Source organism: Cololabis saira, chromosome 12 (assembly GCF_033807715.1).
Source record: "Cololabis saira isolate AMF1-May2022 chromosome 12, fColSai1.1, whole genome shotgun sequence".
Taxonomy (NCBI): domain Eukaryota; kingdom Metazoa; phylum Chordata; class Actinopteri; order Beloniformes; family Belonidae; genus Cololabis; species Cololabis saira.
In genome coordinates, this window is record NC_084598.1 from 34,274,411 (window position 1) to 34,287,288 (window position 12,878).

Sequence of the window (12,878 nt, forward strand, 5' to 3'; positions counted from 1 at the left end):
ATGGTCACTGTCCAGAAGCTGTCTCATTAACAGCGGTTTGGGAACACAAAATATGCCTCCGAACATTTAATTGCAATCTGGCAATTTTACTGGGATTATTCTTCCGTGTCCATCTATTAATTAATGTATTCATTTTACTCTCTAGCTGCCTTCTTTTGTGTGACATTAAATGCATTTATTGCTGATTCTTCACTATGTTGTGAAGCTGGGATTCGCTGCACCGGAACCGTGAACACATTCACGGCTCCGGTGCGGTGAAAAGTTAGCTCGAAGAAGGAAAGGGATAACTCTCATTAAAAGATTCCTTTAAATGTAATTAAATTTGAACAGGCATTGTAGTCCCCAAAGAACTGGCTCCACATGAAAGTGGGGACATTCTAAGACTGGATGAAAAAGTGACTCATGATCAAGATATCACAACTCCAGCTCCAAAAAAGTTGAGATGCCGCGCCAAATGCAAAAATAAAAACAAAATGCAACTTATATTTTATTACCAATGGAACATAAAAAAGATATCAGCTGTTGGAACTGAAACATTTTGGCAATGACCAAAGATATGCAGTCATTTTGAATTTAATGGCGGAAACACATCTTGAGAAAAAGTGGCAACAAAAGGCTGGAAAGTAATTTTTTTTTTTTAAATCTGTGAAGCAGTCGGCAACCGTCCGTCAACACGTGATCATTATGTGTGAACAGCGCTTGGACCATCTCTGACTGACGGATATCTAAACGTTCCATAAATCTGGAGCCTTAAGGGGAATCCCCATGAAAGCTACAGCCAGCGAGAGCAAAGAATGAATAATCTCCTTGTGAGGAAGAGAGTTTTGTGTAGAGAGGAGGAAGCGCTGTGAATACATCACACCATTCCACAATTCAAGATGGCAACTATGTTGTCTTTACAAATAATCTTTACGTCACATCCCACGCTCTCTGTACCACGGAATCAAAAATTAACACGTGATAATTCGTTGTCTTTTGTTTTTTCCATTTGTGTTCCATACTGAACCAATCGTAGCACAGCTTGCACTGCATCTTCCCCAGATCCATTCTCTAACAAACCACGCGTGTTTTGCATACGGTTACGCTGAATTTCCCAAGTGTGGCCAATTCATATGTCGGACCGATTGACATGCCACAAGAAATGAGGGCAAACAGACAACCCCACCACCACCACCTTCTCCCATTAGAAAATACATCTGAAATCAAAGATAAGCAGCAATTAAAACAGAGAGAGAGAGAAGCAAAACGAGGGTTGGTGTTCCTCCCCTCCTATGAAGATAACTCGACGCAAATAAAGGTATGAAATACGATACAGAACTGGAAACAATTCATACATACAGGTTTATAGGTTAAACTATTATCATTTATCTTATGCTAATATTTATACTTAAGTAATAATACCAGTTGTTGCATAATGTACTGTTTCTACAGTAGCTGGTGCAGGGAAGGGGGAACTGTGCACTTCATTGTGTCTTATGTCCCATTTGGTCTGGAGTGGTGTTTCTGTAAAGAGTGCTAGTAAATTCTCAAGTACATAGCATGTTTTTTATGAGAGGACAAGTGCATCCAAAGAAAAGGAAAAAAAGCTTACTGTTGGACATGTTTTCATGTTAATTAATGCTTTGTTGGAGCATCTGTTTACATCGCCTACCAACATCTCACTGACACTTTAACTAACATTCAGCGTGCCGCCAGTGAGAATTGATTGGCTTGTTTAAAGTTCCGCCTGTCAAGTAAGGTCAGCGATATCCAGGTTTCCTTTTACAACAACAAGGGACGTGACATAGATAAGCTTCATGTAATTTGCAGATGATATGCTTTCAAATGAAGTTGCAGCTGTAAACCTGGCTCATGTTTGAACATAATAGAAACATCGAGACAAAGGAAAGAATGAAAAGAATGCTGGTAAAGGTGCGTCAAGGCCATCGTGGCCATCTTTAATTTGAGGAGTGTGGGAAAGGTTACCCCAAAGGGATCAAATGTTATCAGGATTGTATGTATGCATTGTACTAGTACCTAGATAAAATAAAAAAAACAGTTCCAGATATTTGTACAAGGTGATTTGTTTTTCCCTTGTAAACACATCCCCCTGTCAACAGTGCATATAAAGAATATTAGGAGGTAAGATAAGGAAAAACACTCCATTTGTGACTTTGCAAAGATTTGTTTTATTTATTTAATCACCCCCTTTTTCCCATATCTGGAGTTTACTTTTCTCTCATCTACCATAAGTTAAAGAACCAATTCAACTATAAAACTGTGGTTTTATAGTTAGGCAAGGTGGCTAATCTCTCCCGAATTGTGACATTACTCCACTAAATGCTACATGCTTAGAGACTGTGTGTCGCTGAAGCTCGGCCTTACCGTGTTATGGCAGTCAGCATTGATGAGCTGCAGCAGCTGGCTCTCAAACTCTTCCAGGGACGGCTGCAGGGAAATGGCCAGTCTACTCAGGGTGAAGGGCGTCGTCTTGAGTGGCTGAGGTTTCAGCAGAACATCTCCTGGAGACAGTCAGAGGATAGCATCAAAAAATAGACAAACTCAAGTGTTTGTGACTTTTTTCAATCAAATTCAGAGACCCCTCTGACTAGAAATCGGCTGAAGTGTTAAATGTTTTTCTAGCTTGTTCCACTGGGACTTATATGGATGAGAAGACATAGATGTGTAACAGGTAGTGAAATACTTTCAGGGTAATAGAAAGGTCAGTGGTGTATCTGAATCTACTGTGTGAATCATCTGAACACTGAGTGAAAAAAAGAAGAAGCAGGTAAACAGCAAACACACATACTGTGGCTGGCTATAGAAGATGGACATATGGACACTTCTTTTGGCATTTTTTCTCTTAAGGGTTGCCACAGAGGATCATTGTCCTCCACATATTGATTTAGCGTCAGTTTTACTGATCTGATACCCTTCCTGACACAACCCTCTCCATTAATCTGGGCTTGGGGCCGGTACTGTGAGAATACTGGCTTGTGGTCTCGTAGTAACTGGGGCAATCGGGGTAATGTGGAGTTCAGCGCCCTGCCCAAGGCGTGTCCTTCTTTGGCATGTGACTGGACTTGTGATTGATCCACAATTTTTCAAGTTGGAGAGCAATCATTTTTTGGGCTCGTTTTCCCCTTTTGTGTCATTGTAACCATTTTCTAGACATTTGTAAAAGTTTAAATGTTCTAGTAAGAATTACAGCTAAAATGACAAGCTACAAATGAATAAATAACCAACAAAAGTTGTCTAAACAATGATTTCATTTTCTCCACTTTGTACCAAGCCTTAACCCCAAAACAGACTGACATACAGTGAGTAAAAACACTGCATCACCTTTATTGACTATAAACTATACTAGTATGGAAATCTTAAAAGCTATGCCTCTGATCCCAAAATGCACTCTGTCAAACATTTACTGCCAAATTTCATACTTTGTCATGGGGATATGCACAAACTGGATGAGGGAACTCCACCTTTGGAAGGAAAAGTTAACACTGCCAGCCGTTGCATCAGTTCGATGGTGTAAGCTGCCCCATCCTCCATACCAACCACCCAAATTATCATTCAAGAGAAATGACCGCCCACATCAAAAAGTCCAACAAAATCTGTTTCCATTTGGATGCTTAAGAGTATAATTGAATCTGAACTAATTGAATAGAGCATTTAAACCAATGAAAGAAGTGAGAATTTTAATGAATTCCTCAATCCTCCCCATTCAGACACTACAAACAGAAAAATAGGCAGAGTGATTGCAATGTGCTCGTCAGTAATGCAGCCATCAAGTGTTTTGCTGCAGCCCGTGTCTCTGAAGCACAGAGTCGAGCTGCTCCGAATGCAGCGAGAATATCAAGCTGGTGGCTGTGGTCTTAAAAGGGAGCTTAGGTCTCTGCTGCTCACAGCCCTAAAACATGAAGAGGATTAGCTTGCTACCATACCTCCCACTGACTCCCAATGATTATAGCTCTGTGCTGTCAGACTTCATTACATTCCCCCTTAGAAACTTACTTTTTAAGTACCGCAGGCATTTCAACTTCTGGTTGAACTTAGATTCCAAAAAAAGGGCCCCTGTGATGAATGTCATGGATGTTACTGTGACAGCTGGTGGAAGAATAGTGAGCAAGTTGTTGATGTTTGTAATGTGATTTTACACCTGATTTGCCAAATGTGGTGGGTTGAGTCATGTCATTTTTTATTCAACTCGAATTTAGATAACCTTTAAGTTAAACCTTTGGTTTAGAGGTTTTTTCTCGCAGTGAATTCATTATGGAAGCGACAGCACACGTGGGCCTGATTATAGTTGTTTCAATAGATGAGTATCTGAGTGCTGTGAGAGCAAGAAATACAGTATTGTTAAAAAAAGTAGTGTATGTCTTCAACATTTATGCTGCCAAAAAGCCAAATAAGAAGTGCAAAACTGTTGAAGAGATGCGCAACAGGAAGATAAAAGGTCTGGAATGAGAATGTTAAGATTATTTCTTAATTGATGAATCGCTGTTAATATTTTAGTCAACTAAAAAATTCATCAACCGAAGAGGCTGAAGGAAAAGAACATGCAGTCTCTGAATGAATTGTAGATTTGCTGCAGAACCTTGATGCTTCATTATTAAAACAGCAAGGTTCACATAATACTTAGAAGCAAACACACTTTTAATTTTCAGGTGGGTTTGCTTTTAAGGGTTACATGAATGTAAAACATGAAAAAAGTCCTGCACTCCTTGTTAGGACGAAAGAAAAAAAAAAAATCAGTCACCTGCTCAACGCTGCCAATTGTGTGAGCTGTATTCATGAATTTTGCAGCATAAATTTCTGAATGTTCTCTGGCGATTGTTGTATTTTAGCTCCCTTTCAAATGTTCATGCCAACGATAGTCTACACTTTCCAAATGCACAACACTGGAGCTCGGTGTCCTGTTTCCTTCTTAAAGTGCAGATCAGACAGCTGTTGAATTTTTGTCTCATTTGGGGTACTTTATACCTCGAAACAGTTTGGAATTAAAGTAAAACAACTTCCCAGGGAGCCTTAAGTGCCTTCTGATTGCTTAAAATGCTGCAAGCTTTCTCTGAAGGGTGGCTACACCTCATGAATGTACACAACCCTGTTGCTGGTCAGAAACACAGCGATCCAAGATGATCAGAACTATATCTTACCCCAGGGGTAGCCAGTCCTAGTCCTTGAGAGTCCCTATCCAGCATGTCATAGATGTTTCCCTTCTTCCGCACACTGTGATATAATGATGAAGCAGGGAAACCTCTAAAACAAGCTGGAGAGGGGCTCTCGACAACCAGGATTGGCCACCCCTGTCTTACACCCTCTGATAAAGCTTGATGCCCTCTAATGTCCTGAACCATCCCTTTAGTAATGCTGCTATATGCATAGAAAGCGGCCATTCTTTATTTACTTTGTTTACTCTTTCTTTGTTTTACTACTCTCTCCGGGTGGGTGGAGAAGTCCTGCCTCAGGTGGAGGAGTTCAAGTATCTCGGGATCTTGTTCACGAGTGAGGGAACAATGGAGCGTGAGATTGACAGGCGGATCGGTGCAGCGTCTGCAGTAATGCGGTCGATGTACTGGACCGTCGTGGTAAAGAGGGAGCTGAGTCGAAAGGCGAAGCTCTCGATTTACCGGTCAATCTACGCCCCTACCCTCACCTATGGTCATGAACTTTGGGTAGTGACCGAAAGGACAAGATCGCGGATACAAGCGGCTGAGATGAGTTTCCTCCGCAGGGTGGCTGGACGCTCCCTTAGAGATAGGGTGAGGAGTTCGGTCACCCGGGAGGAGCTCGGAGTCGAGCCGCTACTCCTCCACATTGAGAGGAGTCAGCTGAGGTGGCTTGGGCATCTGTACCGGATCCTCCTGGACGCCTCCCTAGGGAGGTGTTCCAGGCATGTCCCACCGGGAGGAGACCCCGGGGAAGACCCAGGACACGCTGGAGAGACTATGTCTCTCGGCTGGCCTGGGAACGCCTCGGACTCCCCCCGGAAGAGCTGGAGGAAGAGCTGGAGGAAGGGTCTGGGGTGAGGGAAGTCTGGGCATCCCTGCTGAGGCTGCTGCCCCCGCGACCCGGTAACGGATAAAGCGGGAGAAGATGAGTGATGAGTGAGTGAGTACTCTTTCTGTTTGTATATGTCATTTTTATTATTGCAGTTAACATTGCTTTCTTTTGTGTCTCACAGGCAGATATTCCTGTACTAATTTGTGTACTAACAGATGGTAGAGAGGGATGGCCACCCTCCCTCAACCTGGTTCTGCTGGAGGCTTTTTTAACCCAGTTATTAAGGGTTTTTCCTCTCCACCGTCATCTCGTGCTTGCTAAATATCGGGGATTGCGTTTACTTGAAGATTTGGTGCAATCTGTTAGGTTTTTTTGACCAGAATATTTATTTGTTTATCTAGTACTTTTTATGAACAGACTTTATACGAACACCGAATCTGGGCTCTACTGGAATTAATTGGATTAACTACACTACAATGATTTCGTGCTACACAAATAAAGATTAACTGAATTTAATTAAATCAGAAAACTTTGAGGGATTACTTACATGTTCAACAATGACAAGTACACCTGCACAACCTCCTTAGTTTAAGTAAGGTAATCCCTACCTTATGACATGGTTTAAGCCCTAAAGTAAAGTCTTGCATCATTGCATTTCCGTGTTTATTTTGCATAGAAATATAACAACCCCTTTATTTTAGCTTATGATTACATCTATGGTAAGAATCGTTTCAACACTTTAGACGAATCCAAAAATCCCCGAAAAACACAGAAAGATATCTAAACTTCAAAGGTGTAATACTTCAAGTACATGCTTTTGTACAATACCAATTGCCAAAGGATTCCATGAGGAGACAGACAAGAGGATGCTGATTGTTTAGACCTCAAGGATTTGAACTATTTGAAGAATCACATTAGAAAGCGCAACTGCTGCAATATCATATATTCAAGTGTTTAAAGTCAAAGACATACGATATCTGGACACATTTTCCCTACAGCACCTGTCCTGGTCACCTGCTCAAAACCCATGCAAGATTCTTTTTTTATTATTACTCCTCAAAACTAAATCTGGACATCCAGGCTAACAAATGGATTACATGTTGTTAGCAGCCATCTGCACTTGCCCTTGTCATGTCTTCTCCATACTAATATTTTTACATCTGTTTTTGACTTTCATCTTGAGAGGATTTTTTTTTCTTTAGCAAAGAAAGAATCCTATCAACCATTATTTTTGCTTTTTTTGGTCCCAGTATCTCTCTTTATATCTCTGCAGACTACAGATGGCTCGTTTCTCTTGAACTCAGAGCTCAAGGTCAAAACAAATGTGGTTCCAAATGAAAATACCACAAATGGAATCAGCCCATATCTTTGATCCGTTTAATTAATTCAGAAATCAAGCAAAACTTCACACATGCCCGTGAAAAAGCTTTTGAGTCGGTTGGTCTATTGTATCATTAATAAACTCCGTGCTCTGCAGCTCTGCTTTGCACTTTCACATACAAAAAAGTGTGGCTTTATTTGTTTCTGCTCTTTTAAACACCGGTCTTAGTTGAATGTGATATAAAGTTCACCTGTTGGAGAAGCTGTGAGGCCAGGAATGTTGTCATCTCCAGACACGAGGACATTCTCAGGCAGGAGATGGATCACAGGGAGCAATGAAGGATGGTTTTTAACCACACAGTCCAAATAGGCTCCATCAATAATCTTCATCAGACTGCTGTCTGCAAAGAGAGACATATCAAATGTATGATTCATATTCACAAGCATTTCATGACACACAGGCAAACCATTCCTCAAAAACAAATGAGTTACATATGAGATTTCACCCTCAATGAAATGTTATCCATCTCTTAGGTGTCAGTGTAATATTTCCTCAGAAGCAGGGAGTCACCTGGCAACATGACATCCACCATGCACTTTTAATTTATCAATATTCCATTTGGCTTTTTGTGACACAGCTGCAATGTTCCACAACACTGCAAGGATCATTTTCCGGGCCTGACACTGAAATGACAGCCATTCAGCTTGGAAAACATGCTTGTGCATAGGAGCACTACGGCGTGGATGATGCACGCGGCATGAGCAATGAGGTAGACACCGTCATCTTTCAAGGAGGTCATCCAGTGACAAGTGATGACCCACGACTCCTGCCATCAACACAAAGCACAGATCAATTGGAAGATGAGTAAAGTGTTTCGAGCCTTCAAGCCTGAATAGCTTTACAATTTTTCATTGCGGCAGGGTTAATGATTCAGCGGCATCAGTGGCAAAACAAAAAGCTCCATTCAGTCTTGTGGGCTGTTCAACAAGATAGTCCCCAGCTCTCTGAAGGTGAGCCACTGTAGACGGTGCAATGATGCTGATATCCCAGTGTGTTTACGCGATGGGTTATATTTTGGGTTCTAATGATCATTGCAAAGAGTGACTATTGTTTGTTGTATTTCCCTCTGAGTGCTATAAATAATAGCATCACAACAGCAGCAGCACTACAAAAAAGAACTCCAGGTTTAGAAACCCTCATCCCACCTACGGTTTAAGGCCCGCGAGAAACTTTTGTCATCCTCCCTTTCTTACATTCTATGCAATCACCTTCTCTCTTTGGCAGCACCATAATAAAACACCTACAGTGCATCACTGGGAGCTAAATAGCATGGCAATAACTTCCTGTCTAGAGGCACTTAAGAGTAACAGATTGTTTGCAAAACAAAAAACAAAAAAACAAAAGGAAGCAGAGTGAGATCCATCATGTTGTTATTGAAAAGCTTATGCAGGAGAACCAAAAAGCACTAGCATGGTTTATACAAGCAATCTGTTACGGTTTTATAGTAACTTGGTGAAAAATGACAAGCAGCAGCGTCACTTTTCAACACCTTTGAGACCCCACAGTATGGAAAAGGTGCTGAATCTAAGCAAAGCAGAAAAGGGTTTTCCTGTATCGAGTGGTAGGCTTTGACTTTTAAAACATATTTGTCGTACTTTTTACTTCCACTTGTAAAATGTTATAACTTATGGTACAAAAATAAAGTTTAGATAGTTGAAGTAGATCCTGCCCAACAATACTTTAATGATTCACCCACGAAATTAAGGAATATTGAAGACATACTCACAGCTAAATATAAGTAAATATCTATTTTTTTCTTCTCTTTTTTAAATAAGTCAATTTTTAAGGTTCTACACTAAATCTGTTTGTTTTACGGTTTGGGAATGCCTGTTGGTTATTCATGCCGGCCATGTTGGCAGCTATGGAAGTGACTAGTAAGCAGTAATTCAAGAGAAGATGAGTCATCTGTATTACAAAAAAAGAAGGTAAAAAATACACAGACAAATAGAAAACTGGTTTACAATAACATGTTATATCCTGAAGAAAACCAGTGTTATTTAGAAGAGATGCAGCTTTTGAATTGTTAAATCATATGAGATCCCAAAGACTGCAACACTGGTCCCACCTGCTACTTCACTGAGACACCGGATGGGTTTTTTGTTTCTTAGTTGTTTTTTTGTAGGTTTTCTTTTTTATATATCTTGCATGCCATGTGAGCTCATGTACAGCCAGGTAGTTTAGGAGTTACAAATGTTGATCCACATGTGCAACTTAGGAATAGATGGGTGCAGGACTTACAAACCTTCGAGGCTGGCAGCTTCTCTGATAGTTAGACAAAGGTATATGGAGTTAAATATGTTTTCATTTGCATATGCACTTGCCATGCGTTCACAAAGTTTGGCACTATTAAACTACATAAAAGAAAGAAATCAGAGCAAATATCATGACAAAAACAAGTGATCACAGGTAAAGTAGGTGAACAGCATGATGTTGGCATCATCCACTGATTCACATGTTTATATTTACAAAAAAAAGATCTGTGAAGTTATTCCATTGTTTCTTTTTGTTAAATTACAGCTATGTTTTAGCAACACAACCATATCTAACCATAGCAACATACTCAATTAGGACAACAAAATGCAGATATTAACAGGCAGAGCAATGAGTAGCTACCCTCTACCAGTGATGTGCAGCACCAAACACGTAGCTACCAACATGGCCGCCGTCTCAGCATATCGACACAATCCCAAAACCCTATGTATTATAAAATAAAAAAAAAAGTTCATGGAAAAGATATGAGTTTTGCCGGAGGAATGGCAGGATGTCTATTTTGGCTGCGGAGCCACTGCCTTTATCTTTAATGTCGCCGCGGTGGTGGGTGACGGTGATGATGGACTGTATCATGGAGTTCTCATTCCCTCCAAACCCATGACTAATCCCAGTCAAAAACCTTTAACTCTCCCCAACAGTCAACTTACAACCACGACAAAAATAAGGTGCTTACTTCTGAAACGGAGAATAAAAAACAGTTTTGGAGTAATCTCTGAGGTTGCAGCACAGTTTCAACTCCCCTTCAAACATTTTTCAGCGGCAACAGCAGCTTTTACTGAAAATGTGTTTTCCTACCACGGAACACAGAAGAAAGTAGGATGGATGCAGAAAGGATGACGGAAATCAAACACAGAACTTTCTTGACACAGATGGTGCCCAGGTGTCGGCTTCTTTTTCATCATTTATTTCTTGTTATTCATTATGCATCAAGCATGAGTTTCAGTCAGATGCTGTGCATAGATTAGAAAACTGCTCGAAAATGTCCTCACGGCAGTGGTGTGGTACCTCAGAGTCAGTTGAGCAACTTGGCAAGAGATGTGAAAGTAACAAAGTGTGTCTGTGTGTGTGTTAGAGAGGACTAGAAAGTAAGATTATGGGGAGCATCATATTTCACAGACGATTCAGTGCCAAGTTCAGATAACAGTGTAAATAGTTTTACAGTGCAGGGTGATACTGAGTGCTGCCCATGATGATACACACTCATATTCGAATATCATTTATTTGGCTCTTCTTTTAATATAAATATATAACAAAAATACTGTTTTTGTGTAAGTCTTGGCAGAGTTAATACCAATCCAATAGTTTCAGTGCCAAGAGTTTTCCAGCTAGTTTTGATCTAAATTGGTCTGTTTCTTCAGCACGGAAGCATCTCAGAAACCAAATCTGAAACCAAAAGCCGTTTGGCAGCAATAATAAGACTCTTCACCCAAGAGAACCCCACCAGTGTTGATACTAGTCTTATCCTTCTCTTCATGAAAGCCGTTTAAGCCAAAAAAAAAAAAAAAATGTGGAAGAAAAATATGGAAATCCTTCTGCTGCAGACGGCAAAGCAGACTCCCAAATATTGAAATGCATTCATGGCTCAATCAATGCCAACATACAGAACAAAAACTAAAGACGTCTGATCACAACGGTCATAAATGAATATTATCTGCATTGTTTAATAGCTTTAGTAGTTCTCTGCTTGATAATTAGCTGCAGTACATTCAACAATTGTGATTAAGAGTTTGTTTGTAGAAAAGGCAAAAGTAAAGCTATTAATAGTATTAGCTCAAAAGCTTTTTCTATCCAGATTTATTGTTGTCAAAGGGAGTTTATCATGACATTGTGATATATTATTAATTTATAGTGAAATTGATACTTTTGCCCATTCATTTTGACTGCTACCATAAATATCAAGGAGTTTTAATCTAGTGCCAACAGCTGCAGCTGAAAATGCACGCTGGTTTATGGAGACACTGCATGTGTCCCGGTATTATTGCTGATCAATAGGAGTTGGCCAGAGCTACAGCTCACTAAGTACCCAGTACATTAATCTGTATTTATGTAACCAAGTCGAATCGAATTCTCATCTATCAAAGCTCAAAAAAGTATAGAAGACAAGTCCTGGTCAGGTCTCAACTCCAAGTGCCAAGTTTAAAAGTTTGATGTCCACACATCATTTCTTGGCAGGTTTTATCAATGTAACGGGGTTTGTTTGCAACAAATCTCCAACAGGGGTTTTATTTGAAAGCAGTAATAATACAGAAAACACTGACAATCGCCTGAAACAACAGCACAAGCAATTAAATAAAATAATGAAAACTATTTAACTTGAACTAAAAGTCAAGCGTGACTATTTCTCATTACAAAGAAAAGAAAAAAAAAAAAAATCACTCAGTGTTAGATCTCTGATGTTTTCAATATGGGATGTAACTTTAGAAACGTTGCATACTTGCGGGGGAAAGGGAGATAAAAACATTTTTGCTGATGTTTAACCTAATGCTAATTCATTGTGGGCAACATAATGAGCGCAGGCAAAGATGTCACATCAGCTTAAAAGTACTAAGAGCAGCTATATTTGCTTGAAACAGCAATAAAGCCTCGTGTAACAAGCATGTGGGAAGCTTTATGCTTAGATATTACAAGGAAATCCCTTTTGAAGGGTTTGAAGACCTTCCCATCTTGGCCTCTGAGAGGCTTTTAGGTTTGTAAGTGGTACAGTTTGTCAAGGCCCTACCTTTCTTCCCCTACACACAAGCACACACACAAAATTAATGCATCATGCTATTGCTTCAAATTAAGATATGCTAATGTGAACACAATGTACCATCTGTTTGTCACATCAAGAGGTCCCCAGAGCAGCGCCCCCATCCTTCTCATTTTCTGTTCTCCCTGTTCTTTCGCCTTCATCTCCCACTCGGTTGTAAGGGAAATCTTGGATCAGTCCAAGAAAAGCTGCAACCTTTTGCACCTGTTTTGTTGTTCTGTTTTTGCTTCCAATTCTTCAGGCCTTTCAAAATCCCAGAGATTATGTCTTTTGTACCATCTCTCTCGCTTTACGTGTTCTTCGTCTCTTGATCCTAACTCCAGAACTGGAAAATAGGAGTTTTGACTTCTCTGCCGTCGACCACGCTCTACTTTTACCATCTGCACTTTCAAAGCTCTCCTTTCCATGAGAGCTCAAACTGACCCTTCTCCAATTTATCTTCATACATTCAGTTTTTCTTCTTTAAAACTGGCATGCTTCTAGATGCAGCTCATA

At 40.2% G+C, this 12,878-nt stretch overlaps 1 protein-coding gene across 2 annotated transcripts in view; it reads right to left on the reverse strand.

Moving 5' to 3' along the window:
• nphp4 (nephronophthisis 4) overlaps positions 1-12,878 on the reverse strand; it is a 249,953-nt gene that overhangs the window by 146,374 nt on the left and 90,701 nt on the right. For both annotated transcript variants that reach the window (XM_061736682.1, XM_061736683.1), the window contains exons 5-6: positions 7,554-7,703; positions 2,365-2,501 (exon numbers count right to left, since the gene is read on the reverse strand). In XM_061736682.1, the coding sequence (XP_061592666.1) occupies positions 2,365-2,501; positions 7,554-7,703 (287 nt within the window). The remainder of the gene's footprint in view (positions 1-2,364; positions 2,502-7,553; positions 7,704-12,878) is intronic.